Genomic DNA, 22,885 nt, shown 5'->3' with positions numbered 1-22,885 from the left:
ACATTCCACACAATGTTGCTGTCTTTAAAAAAGTATATCAATACGACAAAGAGGTAATTCAACTTACCGACTTTAACAAAGTACACAGGCTTGGTGACATTACAGAGGTACTGGCGGCCAATGGTTGTAGGCGGGCTTTTTGTGGTTGTTATGTTTAAGGGGGTAGTGGTGGTGGCCAGAGCAGTGGTTGTAGAGGCCTTAGTGGTGATGGTGGTGGTAGTAGTAGTGGTGGTGGCAGTGGCAGGATCAGTTGTGGAGGGGGTGTCTACGGTGCTAAGTGTACTCTGGCTGACGTTTGTCACCGCTGTGACAGGACTATCCGTATCAATACCTTGGTCGGCCATGACTGACACCGGGGGAAAGGTGGTGGCATTTGTGGCTCGCTCTGTGGGGCCTGAGGTGACATCGGGGGGTAATTCTGTCTGACCAGGCACTGGGGTGAAGGCGACAGAGGTGGTCAACACAGGAATGACGAGAGAGGTGCTGAGGAGGGCCGTCTCTGTGGCGGTGGGGGACACATACCACTGGATGTCTGTCTCAGAGGCCATAGCACTAGACTGCACAGACACTAATACAGAGCTGCTGTCCAGTCCGACACTGGAGGTGGCCACAGGGCTAATCCATTCCCCGGAGGACACCTGACCAGTGACACCCCACAGGGAGGATGAGAGGTCCATAGAGGGGGTTGGTGCTACTGAAGGCTCCAGGAACGGCACTGAGAAATTCAGAGAAGTCATCTCCGTGGCGTCTGCTGTGGTTGTATTGAGAGGCTCTGAGCCAGATATATCAGAGGACTCTTTTATCCAGGTAGTGTTGTCAGAAGGCTGGACCTCCACTCCATAGGAAGCTGTGAGCATGTGGCTGGGGTCCGCAGTGAACGTGCTGGTGACCATGATGTGGGTGGTGCTGATGGACATCAGAGAGAAATGTCTGGAGGTGGTGGTCACATTGGTGCCTCTGTGTTCTTCGGAGTCATCCTTGGTCAGCTGGATGGTGTAGTACTCCAGGCTGTTCATGTCTGGTAGGAGAAGGTCTGTTGGTTCAACAGTGAAGGTATCTGTCCAGTCTACGCCTGAACCTTCTGGTAGACTACCTTGAGGTGTTGGTGTTGAGGCTAGCATTGAGTGACTGGGAGATGGATGGATAGAGGGAGGAACAGATGTGGGGGCCACACTTCTAACACCAGAGCTGAGATCTGTTGTAGTGAGACTAAGTGAAGACGTCACGTGACGCATCGAGGAGAAGGACACGCCGACCCTGGAGGGGAAGGAGGTGTCGTAGCGTTCCGCATTGGAGTCCTCCAGGTCGTACATGTCCGTGGGCAGGTTGGTGACCAGGGAGAAGTCGTCGCCCTCCGAGCCCATATAGGACACGGTCTCCAGGTGGTCTCCGGAGCCCCAGTCCACCTCCATGGTGTTGGTGGGGAAGAAGTCATCAGTAGGGAAAATGGTGGGCTCAGCTGAGGAGGACGTGGTCTGAGGGCTCAGGAAAGGCACATAGCTGGGAGCCAGCTGCATTTCAGGCGATGGTTTCAGGAGCATGTAAATACCTTGGGCAGCATCATCCTTCTGCATGAGCTCACTGCTGGGGCGCAGGTGATCCAGATCGCTTAATCTACTGGAGGGCTCACGAGGCAGTTTGGGATCCAGCGAGAGATCGCCTAAACTCAGGGACACATCTGGATTAGGTCTAGACTCTGGGCTGGCTTGGTCTGATAGGGCTGCTGCATCTACCAGATTGTCAACAGGCAGCCTAGGCAGGTTGAGGGGTCCAACAGGAAGTGATGTTATAAGTGCAGGAGTTCTCTGTTTTGATGGGTCTTGCTGGTTGCTGGGGGGTAATAATGGAGGTTCATCTGAAGCTCTTTCATTAGAGTTTGGGACAATAAACTGTGGAGACGTAGTCCCACTGGTGGCTGTAGAGAAGTTCAAGGGTGTTGTGGATATGTTGGACTGAGGTCCGATAAGCTTCTGGTGTGGTACTGTAACAACGGTTGAAGAGGTAGCTGCCATGGTTGAGATAGGCCCAGAGAGCTTCATGTCCCTTGAGAGTCGGGCTAGGCCTTCAGGGTGTTGCTGAAGGCCAATTGCAGGCTCCAAAGAGCTAAAAGGGGGAGTGGACAGAGGGTCTCGACCAATGGGGAGGGGGTCACTAGACCTAGAAGGTGATTCAAGTGGTAGGGGACCAGGTGAAAGGAGAGCTGTAGTTGTAGTATCATCTAGGTGCTCAGAGGCATCAGTGTGTGAAACTAATAAGGCTGAGGGTGATTCAGTCCAGCTTGGTACTTCTTCCTGAAACTCTTCCAACATGGTGGGATCCAACGAAGGCCAGTCTACTGAAAAAGAAATGACAACAACATATTAAACATGAACTAAGACTGCACTGAAATATGTGATCATCATTGCGACACCTAGAGTACTGTGGAAAATAGCCTGCTCTTCAAATTGACTAAGAAAGAAATATGATCTCATGGACGATTTGTTATTATATGGTGAACCTTTTTTATTTCATTTTCTTGCTTAGTGAGTTCTGACAACAACCTTTGGAAATGACCAAGAAGGAAGCCATCCATCACCTTCAAAGAACAAAGTAGCCTATCAATGTTGAACAAAATTGCATGATCAAATCAAACAACACTGGATGAAGGCAACAGATTTAGCAAAGTGACTCAAAGGGGATAAGCTACAGAGGCAGTTCCACACCGGCATGGAATTATAGACATCTCCTACATCCTACACCCCCCTCTTTTACGCTGCTGCTTCTCTGTTTACTATCTATGCATAGTCACTTTAATAACTCTACCTACATGTACATATTACCTCAATTACCTCAATTAACCAGTGCCCCGCACATTGACTCTGTACCGGTACCCCCTGTATATAGCCTTGCTATTGTTATTTTACTGCTATTCTTTAATTTTTCTTAAAACTGGCATTGTTGGTTAAGGGCTTGTAAGTAAGCATTTCACTGTAAGGTTGTATTCGGCACGTGACAAATACAATTTGATTTGATTAATAGGATAGGTCTGAAATACGCTCTATCAGGCACTTTAGCCTTTAGAGTAGCAGCCCACTGGGCAAAAACTGGTGGAATCAACGCTGTTTCAACGTATTGTGATGTGCAATCTACGTGGAAAACACATTCGATTTGAAACATTCATCAATGTAAACTGTTGTTTTGAGGGTCAAATTTACACCACAGAATTATGTCATCATGGTAACCAAATTTCAACATAGACAAACCATGTATAAAATATGTTGAATTTGTACCTTTAAACTTATATCCACTATCAGCAAAAAAAACTACAGGCTGGGCAGCACCTCCTACTGGATAACTGATCTATCTACAGCTACCCTTTGGTCTCCCATCCAAGGTTTAAACCAAGCCCAGACCTGCTTAGCTATGATATTTGTCGCTGACTATTACCAATGTAATATTGTGAGAATGACCGCGCGAGCTCCACTTAAACTAAATCAATTCACTGTTGCTATTGAAGTCATTCCAAAAGGTAGGTTTAACAGAGCAAATGAAATGTGAACATATATTATCAATCTTCAATGATGCTATTTAGGCCTATGTAGCATTTGCAAAGTCATCAACAGTAATTGTTTGAATTCAACAAAAAATAGACTAAATGCAGAATTCAACAAAATATGCCTAGGTTAATATGCCTAGGTTAATATGCCTAGGTTAATATGCCTAGGTTAATATGCCCAGGCTAATTTGCTGAGGGTTTCAAACTCTGGTTGATTTTGATCCAACATATCATTTGTTAACTTGTACACAAGTTAATACACTAGTTATTGAATTTCAAAAGTGACATTGAATTGTCTTTGGTTGTCAACACAACGAAATATAAACATTTTAAGGAGATGTATCTTCTGCTTGGATAGTTCCATCTGTGTCACGAACTTAATTCCAGTTTGTCTACAAATAAATAAATAAAATATGTTGGATTCACATCTTCATCTCAACCAAAAATCTAGGTTAAAGAATAGGAATAAATAAAATCATATTTGAGATGGATACGTGAATCCAACATATCAATTATGAATCGCCTGAAAAACCAGCCTTCTCAAAGTAGGCCACGTGCAAAAAGACACCAACCAACATTACAATTCGACTTCTAGGCTGTGACATTGTGTTTGTGTACTTCTACGATCACTACAGTGCCAAGTCTAACCAATGCAGTACCATTTGCCAAAGTGGCTGTAAAATGTATTTTGAATAACGAAACACAGACACAGTCAGGGTCCAGTGAACGGATGCAGCCACAAAGTGGACCACAGAAATGACATAAAAGTAATCCCCAGAAACATCATGGAACAGCTTTAGCCTAAGCAGTAACAAATGGGTTACACAGGGCACATTTTGCGATGGTATGCTATAATGCCATTAGTGTGTACAATAATTCAATGTGTGTGTGTATAGCCTCATTTCTTTTGTGTGTCGATGATGATACGTATGGGGGCCATAGGTTCCATAGTAAAAACCTTAGGTCATTCTAGCTTAAGGGTCCAAAATGAGCTACTGACTGAAGCGCTCTAGTAGGAACAACTAGCTACTGTAAAATGTTCTGGTGCTTGACCTTGGAATGATGGATGTCCCCATTCTACCTCACCAACAAGCAATTATAGCTATTATACAAAAGCCCTCACAAACCTACAAAATCTAGTGATTTTTTTAGGGTGGGTTTTGTTAGGCACTGCTGTGCTGTTACGGCCAATATGTCTTCGCTGAGGCAGTGAGTACATTACTGACACACTTGCCAGACGAGAGAGTGCCAACGGCCTTTTTCTAAAGTAATTTGCTTCTTGCATAACTTAAGCATTATGCATGATTTAATTGGGAACTGCCATGATTACACAAGTCAGAGTTTAATACACGTGTGTTGTCTGTGTGTGCGTGCGTATGTGCTTGTGTGTGTGCGCACATGACGTGTGTGTGTGCTTCCGGGGCAGGATCTGTGTGAGCTGCCAAGAAGCCATGGGTGCCACGCTACAACACTTTGAATAATTCACAGTAAGCCTTCAAATCAGGTTCCAAAGAGCTGTATCGGTTTGCCTAGTTTATATTCTGAAATGTGTTCTAGAAATCCATTAGCATCGCGCTTAAAGTCCAAACAAAGGCTTGTTCTGGGTAATGTTGGATCAGGGAACTTTGAGAACCAGAAAGCGAAAATATAAACTGAGCGTACAAAACATTAAGAACACCTTCCTAATATTGAGTTTGCCCTCAGAACAGACTCAATTCATCAGGGCATGGCTCTACAAGGTGTCGAAAGCATTCCACATGAATGCTGGCCCATGTTGACTCATGGCTGGATTTCCTTTGGGTGGTGGACCATTCATGATACACACTGTTGAGTGTGAAAAACCCAGCAGCATTGCAGTTCTTGACACAACCCAGTGCACCTGGTACACCCCATTCAAAGGAACTTGAATATTTTATCTTGCCCATTCACCCTCTGAATGGTACACATACACCTTTTTAATTGTACCTTTATTTAACTAGGCAAGTCATTTAAGAACAAATTCTTATTTATAATGACAGCCTACCTCGCCCGACACTGGGCCAATTGTGCGCCGCCCTATGGGACTCCCAATTACAGTCGGTTGTGATACAGCCTGGAATCGAACCAGGATCTGTAGTGACACCTCTAGCACTGAAATGCAGTGCCTTAGACCACTGCACCACTCAGGAGCCCATACACAATCCATGTCTCAATTGTCTCAAGGCTTAAAAATCCTTCTTTAACCTGTCTCCTCCCCTTCATCTACACTGATTTAAAGTGGATTTAACAAGTGACATCAATAAGGGATCATAGCTTTCACTTGGTCATTCTATGTCATTGAAAGAGCAGGTGTTCATAATGTTTTATACACTCAGTTTATGTTGTCAGATAGACCTATGGTGGAAAATTGCAAGATTATGTTATAATACTTTTATTGCATCAAATTTTATTTCAACAGAATAGAGTATTCTTATAACTATTGTGTGTGTGTGTGTGTTCTAATGAGGATGGGCCTCTGGGAGATAACACTGACAGGAGATTTACGACATCTTCTGGGTGATAAAACCTAAAGAGCATTCCAGAGCATGAGTTAATGTTTCTGTTCTATACCGTGCCAGGGCGACATGGCTCCAGTATGGAGTTGGGGGGCAAGGCACTGGTCTCTACACAATGAAAACTGTTGACACAGCAGATACTGTCTGCTATGAATTATAGGTATCTTTCATACAGATCTTAACCTTGTGACCCATTCTATACATCTGTTGTTCGTCATGAAGGTTGAAAGGGGTGTATCTTGGCTATAAAATACCTTTGTACTTTTGTCTCGGGGCTCTCAACGAATCATCGGAGCGTGAATCGTTGACCAGCCATCATTACCGTAGACCACTCAATCGATTAACTTTATATGTGTGCGTTGTATTGACCTGCTCCCTTATTAATAAGTGAATAAAGATTTAGTTTAAGTATAACTCTGGCTTGTGTGATAAGTTTGTCTCTCCTCATTTGATAGTAAAGAAATGAACCACCATAGACCACTAGGCAGATCAGACAGCTGAGTGAGGTGACCACCTAATGGTAAATGTGATGCTATCTTGTAGGACGTAGATTGTCAACATGAGCCTTCTGGAGGAATACTGTGTCAGGTGTATTTACACTGAGGTGAACTGACAGGTGAGATGGAGAAATTATTCTCCACAATTTAATTTGAGAGGAGAGGACGCTTAGAGAAAGAAATGTATGTTTGAAAAAAAGGTCTGTTCAGAGCCCGACTAGGCATCGCTAGCAGCACAGCCACAGCCAGACTCATCATAGTGACTCAGCAACCACCTGCCATGTGTCTGCTCTCTGTATGAGCTCTCTGTGCACATCCAAACAACCACAGTACCAGCTGAAAATATACAGTGCCTTCGGGAAAGTATTCAGACCCCTTGACATTTTTTTTACGTTACAGACTTATTCTAAAATTGATGAAATAAAAATGAATCCTCAGCAATCAACACACAACATCCCATAATGGAAAACCGAAAACAGGTTAAACATTTTTACAAATGTATTAAAAATGAAAAACAGAAATACCTTATTTACATAAGAATTCAGAACCTTTGCTACTGTATGAGACTCTAAATTGAGCTCAGGTGCCTCCTGTTTCCATTAATCATCCTTGATGTTTCTACAACTTGACTGGAGTCCACCTGTGAAGGTTCCCAAAAACATAGAGGCCTCCATCATTCTTAAATGGAAGAAGTTTAGAACCATTAAGACTCTTCCTAGAGCTGGATGCCCGGCCAAACTGAGCAATCGGGGCAGAAGGGCCTTGGTTAGGGAGGTGACCAAGAAGACGATGGTCACTCTGACAGACCTCTAAGAGTTCCTCTGTAGAGATGGGAGAACATTCTAGAAGGACAACCATCTCTGCAGCACTCCACCAATCAGGCCTTTATGGTAGTGGCCAAATGGATGCCACTCCTCAGTAAAAAGGCACATGACGGTCTGCTTGGAGTTTTCCAAAAGGCAGCTAAAGATTTTCAGACCATGAGAAACAAGACTCTCTCGTCTGATGAAAACAACATTAAACTCTTTGGCCTGAATGCCAAGCATCACTTTCTGAAGGCACTATAAAAGAAAACTCTTCAACACACACATCATCATACAGGCCAAACTACGAGAACCACTGAGTGATCTAGCTGAATAACCACAGCTGCTTAGACATCTAGACTGGCTATGATGCATTTGAACCTTGTTTGTGGAGATGAACTTGAACTCAATCAAGTGGTTATTTTGGGAAAGCTCATCTGCTTTCCTTCAGTGCTCCCATTCAGTCACTATGTTAGATCTAGACTGCGGCTGGCTGCACCTAAGAGGAAAACATTCTAAATGCTATCATAGGACACCTTAATCAGGCCAACATGTTGCTTTTTCTTGGGCCTCATGGCGTCATAGCGTGCCAAGTATTTGAACCCCAGTAGCTGGGTAACACTCCCCCACCCTCCTCCTCCTCCTGACCATTAATAAGACAAAAGAGAGAAAGAGGCTGGGTGGCTGGCTGTTTGGCGCTGGGAAGGAAGATCTAGTGATCCTATGAGGACAGGACATTGTGCTACTAGGCTCAGAGGCACCACAAAAGGCAAGCAGATGATTCAGCACTACTCTGCCTGGCCTCAGGGTCCCTGCTGGATGACTGAGCCTAGCTCTCAGGGACAAGTTCAGTGGTGGTGAGTAACTACTGTAAAAAGGCACATTGCTCACTGTGTTGCAGGTTTTATGGCAGTAGTAGTCTACAATAAAGCCAAACATGAAGGTAACCTCTGAACTTTGTCGATCACTATTTGGACCATTGCTGAGCTGATTCATTCTTGGCTCTGTGTTTGGGAACATTAATGAGCTGCTTTCAACACTAAGCCCAGCTATCCAGAAAACATTTGAAGTCCACTGGTCTCTACAACAGGTACAGAAAGGAAGGTCAGAGGCTACTTGGAGTTTATGGAACACCAAACCATCACTGCATCACCCCTGTTCAGTGCAGGATAAATGTATTTACTGTTGCAATTAGGAAAATCAGCTATCCTTGGATGCAGTGGAGGCTGCTGAGGGGAAGACAGCTCACAATAATGGCTGGAACAGAGAGAATGGAATGGCATCAAACATATGAAAACCATGTGTTTATGTATTTGATACCGTTACACTGATTCCGCTCAAGCCATTACCACGAGCTCATCCTCCACATTTAAGGTGCCACCAACCTCCTGCTATTACTGACACATATTTTATCAGGTCCCTTATAGGTCACTACAGATTAAAGAAGAGTTTCACTATTTAGGAACCTAATCTGTATTTATGATGTAAATGGCATGTTATAGAAGGGTCCCAAAATTTTAATTTTTTTGCAATTTCACTTGGTTTTGAAAAACTTACCCCAGCAGCGACTGACTTCCTGAGCCTCATTCTGCAGTTCCAGGGTGTCCGAAAAACATGAAAATAGACTCCAAAAACACCCAAATAATTCCTTTTACAAACGGCAAAGGTTTCAGTATTGTGATGCAGATCTTTAAAAAGCTGTATACAGGAAATGGTGTCATTCTAAAATGTATCCACAACGTTCTAATCCATTTTGTGAAAAACAAAGTGAATTTTCTGTCTGTGCATATTGGCGTGCATGCGTGCACTTCCTGTAACTGGCATGGAACAGGCACACGGAGGCCCCCTTGGAGTGACCACATTAAATATTACATAATCGCAACACAAATGTCAAGTGCTGAGCTGGCAAGAGGAGCATGCCATAGGACAGGCTTGAAGTGTGAAGGTGAATGGAAAGGCACTGGAGCAACGAACCACCCTTGCTGTCGCTACCTGGCCGGTTCCCCTCTTTCCACTAGGATTCTCTGCCTCTAACCCTATTACAGGGGCTGAGTCACTGGCTTACTGAAGTGATCTTCCTGTCCGGGTTGGCGCCCCCCCTTGGGTTGTGCCGTGGCGGAGATCTTTGTGGGCTACACTTGGCCTTGTCTCAGGATGGTAAGTTGGTGTTTGAAGATATCCCTATAGTGGTGTGGGGGCTGTGCTTTGGCAAAGTGGGTGGGGTTATATCCTGCCTGTTTGCCCTGTCCAGGGGTATCGTCGGATGGGGCCATGGTGTCTCCCGGCCCCTCCTGTCTCAGCCTCCAGTATTTATGCTGCAGTAGTTTGTGTCGGGGGGCTAGGGTCAGTCTGTTATATCTGGAGTATTTCTCCTGTCTTATCCGGTGTCCTGTGTGAATTTAAGTATGCTCTCTCTAATTCTCTCTCTCTTTCTCTCTCTCGGAGGACCTGAGCCCTAGGACCATGCCTCAGGACTACCAGGCCTGATGACTCCTTGCTGTCCCCAGTCCACCTGGCCGTGCTGCTGCTCCAGTTTCAACTGTTCTGCCTGCGGCTATGGAACCCTGACCTGTTCACCGGACGTGCTACCTGTCCCAGACCTGCTGTTTTCAACTCTCTAGAGACAGCAGGAGCAGTAAAGATACTCTAAATGATCGGCTATGAAAAGCCAACTGACATTTACTCCTGAGGTGCTGACCTGTTGCACCCTCAACAACCACTGTGATTATTATTATTTGACCCTGCTGGTCATCTATGAACATTTGAACATCTTGGACATGTTCTGTTATAATCTCCACCCGGCACAGCCAGAAGAGGACTGGCCACCCCTCATAGCCTGGTTCCTCCCTAGGTTTCTTCTTAGGTTCTGGCCTTTCTAGGGAGTTTTTCCTAGCCACCGTGCTTCTACACCGGCATTGCTTGCTGTTTGGGGTTTTAGGCTGGGTTTCTGTACAGCACTTTGTGACATCAGCTGATGTAAGAAGGGCTTTATAAATACATTTGATTGATTGGTTGATTGAAGTATACTTAATTTGTGAAATAGGACTAGTCATGATGAGTCATGTTCTTGAGCCCCCTTTACTGGCTCAAATAGCCAACCAATCAGCATGTTACCAACCCTTAGTAAACTTTTGGGGAAAAAAATGCCTTTGACCAGATACAATGCTATTTTACAGTAAACAAAATTAACAACTGACTTTCAGCACACTTATAGGGAAGGACATTCAACAAGCACAGCACTTACACAAATTACTGATAATTGGCTGAGAGAAATTGATGATAAAAAGATTGTGTAGGCTGTTTTGTTAGACTTCAGTGCAGCTTTTGACATTATTGATCATAGTCTGTTGCTGGAAAAACGTATGTGTTATGGCTTTACACCCCCTGCTATATTGTGGATAAAGAGTTGACTGTCTAACAGATCACAGAGGGTGTTCTTTAACGGAAGCCTCTCCAACATTTAGATCAGGTAGAAACAGGAATTCCCCAGGGCAGTTGTCTAGGCCTCTTACTTTTTTTCAATCTTTACTAACAACATTCCACTGGCTTTGAGTAAACACTGTACACGTCAGCTACTACAGAGACTGAAATGACTGTTAGTTCGTTTTCAAAAATTAAAAGCATTGTATTTGGGACAAATCATTCACTAAACCCTAAACCTCAACTAAACCTTGTAATGAATAATGTGGAAATTGAGCAAGTTGAGGGGACTAAACTGCTTGGAGTTACCCTGGACTGTAAACTGTCATGGTCAAAACATATTGATACAACAGTAGCTAAGATGGGTAGAAGTCTGTCCATAATAAAGTGCTGCTCTAACTTCTTAACAACACTATCAACAAGGCAGGTCCTACAGGCCCTAGTTTTGCCACCCCTGGACTACCGTTGAGTTGTGTGGTCAGGGGCTACAGAGGGACTTGGGAAAATTACAATTGGCTCAGAACAGGGCAGCACGGCTGGCCCTTAAATGTACACGGAGAGCTAACTTTAATAATACGCACGTCAATCTCTCCATTACTCAAAGTGGAGGAGAGATTGACTTCATCACTACTTGTTTTTGTAATAAGTGTTGACAAGCTGAATGCACCGAGCTGTCTGTTTAAACTACTAGCACACCGTTCGGATACCCATGCAAAGTCCAGAACAGACTATGGGAGGCGCACTGTACCAAATAGAGCCATGACTACATAGAACTCCATTCCACATCAGGTAACTGATGCAAGCAGTATAATCAGATTGAAAAAACAGAGAAATACAACTGATGGAACAGCGGGTACTGTGAAGAGACACACACAGGTACAGACACACGCACATAACTGCTAGCACACGCACTCTACACTCACGTACATTATATTGTTGTATGGTGGCATTATAGATTTTGTATTATAGATACAGTGCATTTGGAAAGTATTCAGACCTGTCACGTCCTGACCAGTATAAGGGTTATTTGTTATTGTAGTTTGGTCAGGACGTGGCAGAGGGTATTTGGTTTATGTGATTCGGGGTGTGTGTATTATGTACAGGGTAGTTGATTTATGTATTCCAGGGTTTTTTGGTCACTGCTCTATGTTAGTCTATTTCTATGTTCTTTCTAGTTAGTCTGTGTCTATGTTTAGTTAATTGGGGTGTGGACTCTCAATTGAAGGCAGGTGTTGTCTAGTTGCCTTTGATTGAGAGTCCTATATATTAGGGTGTGTTTGTAATTTGTGGGAGGTTGTTTCTTGTTTTGCATGTGTGAGCCTGACAAGACTGTTTTGTTGTTCGTGAGTTCTTCGTTTTTGTAATTTTGGTGTTCACCTTTATTTAAAATAAAATACAAGATGAGCATCCACATTCCTGCTGCGTTTTGGTCCTCCATTCCCGACGACAACCGTTACAGAATCTCCCACCACAAATGGACCAAGCAGCGGAGTAAGGAGCAAGGGGAATTTAATATGGACTGGCGGGAGAAATGGACGTGGGAGCAGATTCTGGCCGGAGAGGGCCCATGGAGGAAGTCGGGTAAGGACCGGGAACGCTACCGAGGAACACGACTGGCGTTTAAGCCCGAGAGACAGCCCCAAGATTTTTTTGGGGGGGGGCATATGGGTAGTTTGGCTGGGCGAGGTTTGAGCCCCAGGCCAAATCCCCGTACCTTTTCTGGGCAACCAGTGAATGGACAGGTCCCGTGCTTCGGGGGTAATGGGTACTGTGGCGAGGCCAAGTATTTTTAGGCCGGTACGCGCAATACCAGCGCCCCGCATTTGCCAGGGGGAAGTGGGCATCCAGCCAGTAAGAGCGATGCCAGTTCTGCGCTCGAGACCGCCAATACACCTCTACGGTCCAGTGCGTCAGCCCTGTCCGACTCGTCCTGTTCCCGCTCCCCGCACTAGCCCTGAGGTGCTTCTTCCCAGGCTGATACCTCCAGTACCAGCACCACGCATCAGGCTTCCAGTGCGTCAACCCAGTCCGACTCGGCCTGTTCCCGCTCCCCGCACTAGCCCTGAGGTGCGTGTTCCCAGGCTGATACCTCCAGTACCAGCACCACGCATCAGGCTTCCAGTGCGTCAACCCAGTCCGACTCGGCCTGTTCCCACTCCCCGCACTAGCCCTGAGGTGCGTGTTCCCAGGCTGATACCTCCAGTACCAGCACCACGCATCAGGCTTCCAGTGCGTCAACCCAGTCCGACTCGGCCTGTTCCCGCTCCCCGCATTAGCCCTGAGGTGCGTGTTCCCAGGCTGATACCTCCAGTACCAGCACCACGCATCAGGCTTCCAGTGCGTCAACCCAGTCCGACTCGGCCTGTTCCCGCTCCCCGCACTAGCCCTGAGGTGCGTGTTCCCAGGCTGATACCTCCAGTACCAGCACCACGCATCAGGCTTCCAGTGCGTCAACCCAGTCCGACTCGGCCTGTTCCCGCTCCCCGCACTAGCCCTGAGGTGCGTGTCCCCAGACTGGCACATCCAGTACCAGTACCACGCATCAGGCTTCCAGTGCGTCAGCCCAGCCTCGAGAGTTCGGCAACAGTGTGCCGTCCAGAGTATCCTGCAACAGTGTGCCGTCCAGAATATCCGGCAACAGTGTGCCGTCCAGAGTATCCGGCAACAGTGTGCCGTCCAGAGTATCCGGCAACAGTGTGCAGTCCAGAGTATCCGGCAACGGTGTGCAGTCCAGAGTATCCGGCAACGGTGTGCAGTCCAGAGTATCCGGCAACGGTGTGCAGTCCAGAGTATCCGGCAACGGTGTGCAGTCCAGAGTATCCGGCAACAGTGTGCAGTCCAGAGTATCCGGCAACAGTGTCTAGTCCGGAACCGAGGGAGACTCCCTGCGATCCGGAACCGAGGGAGTCTGCCTGCGACCCGGAACCGAGGGAGTCTGCCTGCGACCCAGAACCGAAGGGGTCTGCCTGCGACCCGGAACCGAAGGGGTCTGCCTGTGACCCGGAACCGAAGGGGTCTGCCTGTGACCCGGAACCGAAGGGGTCTGCCTATGACCCGGAACCAAGGGAGTCTATCAGCAACCCGGAACTGAGTAAGTCTATTGACGATCCGGAACTAAATATAAGTAACTATGTTTCAAATGAGTCTGCCTACAGTGTGGAACGGAAGAGGTCTGCCTACGATCCGGAACGAGGGGAGTCTGCCTACGGCCCGAAACTGATCACGTCTGTCTGCATTCTGGAGGACAGTAGGCCGGAGCCTGAACCACCAGCTGTATAGGTGGGTTGGGGAGGGGGGGTGTAGCACAAGTGCCGTCGGTGACAGCAGCCACCCTCCCTTCCCTCCCTTTAGTTTAGGGGGATTTTTTTGTTGTTGTTTAAAAAAAAAAATGTATTTATGGGGTGCATCCGGGGTCTGCACCTTTAGGGGGGGGGTACTGTCACGTCCTGACCAGTATAAGGGTTATTTGTTATTGTAGTTTGGTCAGGACGTGGCAGAGGGTATTTGGTTTATGTGGTTTGGGGTGTGTGTATTATGTAGAGGGTAGTTGATTTATGTATTCCGGGGTTTTTTGGTCACTGCTCTATTTCTATGTTCTTTCTAGTTAGTCTGTGTCTATGTTTAGTTAATTGGGGTGTGGACTCTCAATTGAAGGCAGGTGTTGTCTAGTTGCCTTTGATAGAGAGTCCTATATATTAGGGTGTGTTTGTAATTTGTGGGAGGTTGTTTCTTGTTTTGCATGTGTGAGCCTGACAAGACTGTTTTGTTGTTCGTGAGTTCTTCGTTTTTGTTATTTTGGTGTTCACCTCTATTTAAAATAAAATACAAGATGAGCATCCACATTCCTGCTGCGTTTTGGTCCTCCATTCCCAACGACAACCGTTACAAGACCCCTTCACTTTTTCCACATTTTGTTACGTTACAGCATTATTCTAAAATGGATTAAATCGTTTCCCCCCTCATCAACCTACAAATAATACCCTATAAAGACAAAGCAAAAACAGGTTTTTTGAAATGTTTGCAATTTTATTTAAAAAAAACAGAAATACCTTATTTACATAAGTAGTTAGACCCTTTACTCAGTACTCTGTGATTACAGCCTCGAGTCTTCTTGGGTATGACACTACACGGTCACTGTTTGTCATTATGGGATATTGTGTGTGTAGATTGATGAGGGAAAAAATGTCATGCATTTTAGAATAAGGCTGTAATGTAACAAATTGTGGAAAAGGGTGTCTGAATAGTTTCCAAATACACTGTATGTAGTGGTATAATAATGTTATGATCTTTTGTTTTATGTGTGATGTAAGTGCCTTTATGTGTTTGGACCTCAGGAAGAGTAGCTGCTGCCTATAAATACAAAATACAAACATTCTCAAGGTAGCCTTTGATAAATAAATAACATGTTTTATCAAAATAGGACATTAATGATGCCAATGACATGTTTACTTGTGTAGGCCTAACATCTGGTGAAGTTAGCCTAACATTCAAAGACAAGGTCAAAAAGGAATGTAGCTCATTATACTGTAATAATGACACTTTTCAAATGGTTACTGTTTGGCAAAATGTTATTGATGAGTAATCAAATGATTTTATTCCTTTCATTAAAAATGCTAGGCTACATTTGTCAATTTCCTCATCCACAAAGCCATTTCATTAGCGTCTGACAGCGTTCTAGAATGAATGCTGTGGGAGGTTCATTTATTCTCTACTTGAAAAATCGCCACGTGAAATATCTCCACCTAATGAGATTTTATTCCTGCTGCACGTGGTGGGGCCGTGATGTGTCTCATTTGCAAACCTAATGAATAGCTGGCTATGGCATCTACACACTGGCCCAAATGGTCTTGATAAGAAATATTGAGCTCCTCACTCAATCTAAAGACATGTCTACTAGCAACACAGGTCTGTTCATGTGACAATGTACAGTAACTACTCAATCAGTTTGAGCCCAGGAGTAGCTGGCAGGTGTGCTGTAGGGTCCTGTGTTGGTCTGCTACTGTACTACTAACTCTTCCCTGTAGCCTTGATGATGGCGAACCATTTATAACATCATAGGTTCTGGGCTTAGACATTTGGCTGGATTTCAGCGGATGTGCCAAATGGATCGTCTGTCTTACGTTTTATTGTTGTGTACTACTTTTATTTCTCCCTTATTTTTTATATGGGATCACATCCAGCAATGATATTAAATAGGATTTTTCAGAGAGAGAAGGAAAGAGAGTAAAAATAGCAGACCTCATTCTACAGGGTTTGTTTCTAGTTGGGTGCATCATTGACAGATGTGAGGCGAGCCTTGTACACACACTTCATTTGCACATTTTGTTTAAAAAAACATTCCTCTGTGGAAAAAAATCTATAGATCCTGGCCTGATACATAAGGATCCTCATCAAGATCTATAGCCAAGATCTCAAAGGTCCTTGAAGATTGAAAAAGTAGCCTTTCCAACTACAATATTTCTACAGGAAATGTGTTGGTCAGTGATCATAAGCCCTGTGGTTTACCTCTTCCTGACCTAAATGACTGGGTATAAAGACCGAAGGCTACATTAACTTTCCAATGCGAGGGCACTGCGCTACAGTAGAGTGCAGTGATTCGAGGATGGAAACAAAGATCAACTCTGTGTACCCATTTAATCTCCATGAGATTAGAATGTTTATTTTTAGGGGAAATGTAAAAACTTCGGCAGAACGGCCTGATTTGATAAAGCAGAAAGACATGATAAAATGTTTTAGGCTAGGCTACAGACTGCAATTTGTGTCACACTACATTTTACATGGCACGAGTGGCATATACTTTTTTAAACACACACACACACACACACACACACACACACACACACACACACACACACACACACACACACACACACACACACACACACACACACACACACACACGACCCGTTTCAGGAAGCTAGGCGTATGTAGCACATCACTACTTCAAAGGAGGCATTTGAACGCCTTATTTTTATTTTGTATAAAAAATATTATTGCAGAAATGCCTTCTGGAACATGTGAACTTTCATGTGCCTTAATTACAAACTTGTATTCCATCTGTAAATACAAATAATTGTTAAATTACAAGCCTAGTGTTTTAGCCACAGAAAAAGGGAGGAACCTTCCCACTAGCCATGATTGGCTGAGATAATGGATGAGCTGGGCATGCCAGAAGATGAATTTTGATTGGTCTGCCATGTAGCATGCTTCTGTCTATAACGTGAGCTGCTCACTGTGTTGATAATCCTTTCTAGTGCATTTTCTTTTAAAGATATAACGTTAGCCATCAAACTATAAAAGTTTCGCCACTTTTCCTCAACATTGATGCCCTGAATTTATTTAACCTTTATTTAACTAGGAAAGTCCGTTAAGAACAAATTCTTATTTACAATGACGGCCAACACCAGCCAAACCTGGACAACGCTGTGGCCCGCCCTTTGGTACTCCCAATCACGGCCGGTTGTGATACAGCCTGGAATCAAACCAGGGTGTCTAATGACGCCTCAAGCACGGAGATGCAGTGCCTTAAACCGCTGTGCCACTCAGGATAGGAGGCGCTATCAACAGATCAGTTGGAAAAAGTTGTGATGGGCGACATTCTGCACATGCCACGGTCAGTGTGAACCGGAGTGACTTCACAATGCAATATGAATCATTGAAGCAAGCGAAAATGTAATTTATCCCTCCCACACATCCTACCGATCCCAGCTCTGAAACAGAGCTAACCTGATAAGGCCTGTCTGCAGAAAGAACATCTCTGATGTCTGTGATTCTTTGATTCAATCACAACCCATCCCATTTCTCTCTACCCAATGCCCAGTTGCCCACTGCTGTAGGCTAGATGGAGAAAGCAACACTATGGCCAGAAAAGCAGTGTTTGTTTGATGAAATATTCTGCCATTGGAAGGAAAACATAGAAAAACGTCTCAGTTGTGGAACCCAAAGGACGATACTATAAAGTGTCTTTTAGATCTATGGTCATTACACCAATTCGGTGCCTTTTGAGTAATGAAACTTGGTGGGAAAAAAAGCAAAATAGCAAAAACCTAATGTTAACATAGTCAAAAAGAGCATATAATAAACTTAAACATGGTTTCCCCATCTCAAGAGGTTTAAATAGAAAAATGACTATAGTACAGTGCATTCGGAAGGTGTTCAGACCCCTGGACTTTTTCCACATTTTGTTATGTTACAGCCTTACTCTAAAATTGATTAAATTGTTTTTTCCTCAATCTACACACAATGCCCCATAATGGCAATGCAAAAACTAGTTCAGACATTTTTGCAAATGTATTAAGAATAAACTGAAATAACATTTTACATAAGTATTCAGACTCTACTCAGTACTTTGTTGAAGCACCTTTGGCAGCAACTACAGCCTAGAGTCTTCTTGGGTATGACACTACAAGCTTGGCACACCTGTATTTGTGGAGTTTCTCCCATTCTTCTCTGCAGATTCTCTCAAACTCTGTCAATTTGGATGGGGAGAGTTGCTGCACAGCTATTTTCCGGTCTATCCAGAGACGTTCAATCGAGTTCAAGTCCTTGTAATATAAAAGCTTGTAATATGCAAAACACCATAACATGGCCCTAAAAGAGCAGAACCAGTTCACCTGATTTTATACTATGATTTTACTATTAGATGTTCAATGTTTCTTTCATTTTTTTTAAAGGACCAGTTTCACCATATTAAAACGAGAGTTCAGTTCACGTAACATTTTTTTTTCTCTTTAAAACGAATCACTTGAAATAAATATTAACTTCAGAAATGAATTTGTCAAAGCAACAAAATAACTATGGTGTAACGATGTACGCTGAGAGTTGGGAAGCAAGTTCAGGGAGTGAATACATTTAATAAATAAATGAACAAAACAAGAAACACAAACAACGCACCGACATGAAACAGCAACAATGACGACTGGGGAAGAAACCAAAGAGAGTGACATAAAGGGCAGGTAATCAAGGAGGTGATGGAGTCCAGGTGAGTGTCATTATGCGCGTAACACTGGTGACAGGTGGGCGCCCTAACAAGCAGCCTGGTGACCTAGAGTCCGGAGTGACGGGACATATGGCTTCACAATGATGGTGAAAACTTGGAGAAATGTTGGGATTAAGTTGGTTAAAATCTTCCTAGAAGTCACAGAGGATGCACAGAGGAACATGTCAAAATGCACTTTAGCAAGTCTTTATTCATATACATTTTTTTTTAAACTATATTAAAAGGACACTTCTTTGAATATAAAAGGATTTTTAAATGCAATATTTGTGCACAATTTCCACTTAAAATATCAAAAGGAACACAAAAGGCACTCATTTCTTGGAACAACCCGCCTATCATTGCATTCACAACTCTACATTGTCTTTCACAGGCTTCCCTAAGCTGAGAACATTGTGTAGATTGTTTTGGAGTCTGTGAAAGCTCGTATGGTATATTTACAGCCTAGTTGGAGTACCCAGATAGAGGAAAATGCATGTAGGGTGATTTTATCACACAGTGTCTAGACTGATTTGACTGGTGCTAACAGAAGTATCCTTTATTCAGATAGGAACATTGTAAGCAGAGAGCCAAAAGCAAGCAGTCTGTCTGGGTTTGAGTCGATGATAAAACTCACAAAACAAACACACGCACGCACACACACAGCTTCGAGCAGACGCAGAAACCCACTGAGTCCAACTGAACAGTCCAGTACTAACATATGGATAACTTTGTAAGAACCCACCAACCTTCCATTATCAGAATCGGATAAAAAAATGATGTTTCAGCCAAACAGCTGGAAAATGCAGACTGACAGGCCTAGTTCTTAGCCTAAATCAGCTGCTGGGAAACACACACAGACAGGCCTAGTTCTTAGCCTAAATCAGCTGCTGGGAAACACACACTGACAGGCCTAGTTCTTAGCCTAAATCAGCTGCTGGGAAACACACACAGACAGGCCTAGTTCTTAGCCTAAATCAGCTGCTGGGAAACACACACAGACAGGCCTAGTTCTTAGCCTAAATCAGCTGCTGGGAAACACACTGACAGGCCTAGTTCTTAGCCTAAATCAGCTGCTGGGAAACACACACAGACAGGCCTAGTCCTTAGCCTAAATCAGCTGCTGGGAAACACACACAGACAGGCCTAGTTCTTAGCCTAAATCAGCTGCTGGGAAACACACACAGACAGGCCTAGTTCTTAGCCTAAATCAGCTGCTGGGAAACACACTGACAGGCCTAGTTCTTAGCCTAAATCAGCTGCTGGGAAACACACACAGACAGGCCTAGTTCTTAGCCTAAATCAGCTGCTGGGAAACACACACTGACAGGCCTAGTTCTTAGCCTAAATCAGCTGCTGGGAAACACACACAGACAGGCCTAGTCCTTAGCCTAAATCAGCTGCTGGGAAACACACTGACAGGCCTAGTTCTTAGCCTAAATCAGCTGCTGGGAAACACACTGACAGGCCTAGTTCTTAGCCTAAATCAGCTGCTGGGAAACACACACTGACAGACCTAGTTCTTAGCCTAAATCAGCTGCTGGGAAACACACACAGACAGGCCTAGTCCTTAGCCTAAATCAGCTGCTGGGAAACACACACAGACAGGCCTAGTCCTTAGCCTAAATCAGCTGCTGGGAAACACACACGACAGGCCTAGTTCTTAGCCTAAATCAGCTGCTGGGAAACACCCACTGACAGGCCTAGTTCTTAGCCTAAATCAGCTGCTGGGAAACACACACAGACAGGCCTAGTTCTTAGCCTAAATCAGCTGCTGGGAAACACACACAGACAGGCCTAGTTCTTAGCCTAAATCAGCTGCTGGGAAACACACACAGACAGGCCTAGTCCTTAGCCTAAATCAGCTGCTGGGAAACACACACAGACAGGCCTAGTTCTTAGCCTAAATCAGCTGCTGGGAAACACACACTGACAGGCCTAGTTCTTAGCCTAAATCAGCTGCTGGGAAACACACACAGACAGGCCTAGTTCTTAGCCTAAATCAGCTGCTGGGAAACACACTGACAGGCCTAGTTCTTAGCCTAAATCAGCTGCTGGGAAACACACACAGACAGGCCTAGTCCTTAGCCTAAATCAGCTGCTGGGAAACACACACAGACAGGCCTAGTTCTTAGCCTAAATCAGCTGCTGGGAAACGCACACTGACAGGCCTAGTTCTTAGCCTAAATCAGCTGCTGGGAAACACACACTGACAGGCCTAGTCCTTAGCCTAAATCAGCTGCTGAGAAACGCACACTGACAGGCCTAGTTCTTAGCCTAAATCAGCTGCTGGGAAACACACACAGACAGGCCTAGGTCCTGACCTATATGAGCTCTAGGGAAAGCTGAGATACCAATACTAATGATATAATTTCCTTTATTTTTGCCAGGCTCCTTACAGTAAAAAAGTAATTGGATGGTTGTGCAATTTGAAAAAAGGGAGAGGTGGGAGAAGAAAGAGGTCTTTTGGTATTAATGCTAACTTCAAGCCCACACATGGTTCTGTTTTGAGCAGAGCCCCTCACGTGACTGGCTCTTCTGAGCCTGGCAGTCGGCTGCGAACCCCAAGTGCAATCGAACAATCTGTGTTGGCGTTCGCTTTATCTGGGAAGCTTTTAAGATGGGAAAGATTCCCTTGGTTTTATCAGTTGCCTTTCCTTAAATCTAGATCCAAGAGAGAAACAGCCGAGCACTGAGCAGACCCCCACTAAAAGTCAATGGTTTCATGTTATAGGATTGTCGTTATTAGTGATCGATTGCTTTCCCACATGTTCACTGCTCACATTTGCTTAACTTATGGAAGTAACGCTAAAACCAAAATCCTACGTAAGATTCGAGTCCCCATGACAAGGTCAAAATTAGAAGCCTTTTGTAGAGGAGCTAAGAACGTGAACAAGTTAGTCTACTTTAAGAAAAATTATTAACAGAGCAAAATGTTCTGACAGTGTTGTATCAAGTCACTTACATAAGCAACAAAACAGGAATGAAAATAAGTGATGTCTTGTACAAGAACAAAGGACATTTCTATCCATACAGCACACTTCTGGCAGTAGAACATCTACAATGAAACACTATCAATGACAATTAGTTTAACACAATAAACAGTTTAACAAGCAATGGTGGATTACATCACTGAATAGGACAGCTAGCTAGGGTTTGAGACAGATGCCCACATAGCTTAGCCCAGTGCTCTCGTCTGGGTTGCCCAGACAGATGGAGCACGAGTGTAGACTTGACTGAGGTCATGTCTGCACTCCATCAAATGTTCATGGTGCCCTGGTGTTTTATCCTCAGGGAATCGATTTTAAGAGAGAGGGGAAGGGGAGAAGTAATGGGGGGGGGGGGGATCGATACAGTTACAAATCGCAATATTATATTGATACTTTGACTAAAAGTATCTACTTGTAAAAATATATATTTGACTAGGTTGCGTTAGTCGGCTGTACCTGCACCAAAACTCTGGTATTCTTTTAATCCTATAGTTTGTTCTCCATCTTATTTTAAAATTGTGAGCCAACATGTTTTCAGCACTTTTAATATCCCTGACTGATCAAAACTCATTTTCTCATGCTCTCTCTCGTCTCTCTGCAACATACATATGGTGAGCAATATGTTTGGAACATCAAATTGAAATAAAATCCTGGTATGCAATCACAATACATATAGAATCGTGAGAATCGCTATACATATTGTATCGGGACCTAAGTATCGTGATATCATATCATGAGGTCCTTGGCAATTCCCAGCCCTAGAGTCTTTTTGAGATGGAGACCAGGAGAAAGGACGAGAGATGCAGAAAGAGGGAGAGAGAGGAGGAAGAAAAATAGGGATGTAGAGGAGTTATTAAGCAACCAAACTGTTCTCCAGAGATTTCATCCAGAGAACCAGACCTTTCCATTGCAGGAGTATTGTGTAATTCATTGGAGAACACTCAAGTTCCCCATGCGTCTTCTCCCACTCCCCACCCCCTTCCATCCCCTCCACTCTCCCCGTTCCAGATTTTCTTTGAAAGACAGGAGGGCAGAGGGAGGCTTGTAACTGGAGAAGCCCTGAGGACTGTGTCACTCCACGCTTTCCTCTACTCTGTCTCAGTCTCCACTATTCTCAGGTCTGCTCATAGG

At 44.4% G+C, this 22,885-nt stretch overlaps 1 protein-coding gene across 4 annotated transcripts in view; it reads right to left on the bottom strand.

The window, feature by feature from the left end:
- LOC106561389 (UPF0606 protein KIAA1549) overlaps positions 1-22,885 on the bottom strand; it is an 89,640-nt gene that overhangs the window by 42,423 nt on the left and 24,332 nt on the right. For all 4 annotated transcript variants that reach the window (XM_014125311.2, XM_014125313.2, XM_014125314.2 and 1 more), the window contains exon 3: positions 68-2,335. In XM_014125311.2, coding sequence (XP_013980786.2) covers positions 68-2,335 — 2,268 coding nt within the window. The remainder of the gene's footprint in view (positions 1-67; positions 2,336-22,885) is intronic.

Source organism: Salmo salar, chromosome ssa10, assembly GCF_905237065.1.
Source record: "Salmo salar chromosome ssa10, Ssal_v3.1, whole genome shotgun sequence".
Lineage (NCBI taxonomy): Eukaryota > Metazoa > Chordata > Actinopteri > Salmoniformes > Salmonidae > Salmo > Salmo salar.
This window is presented reverse-complemented; position numbering and strand designations above follow the sequence as displayed.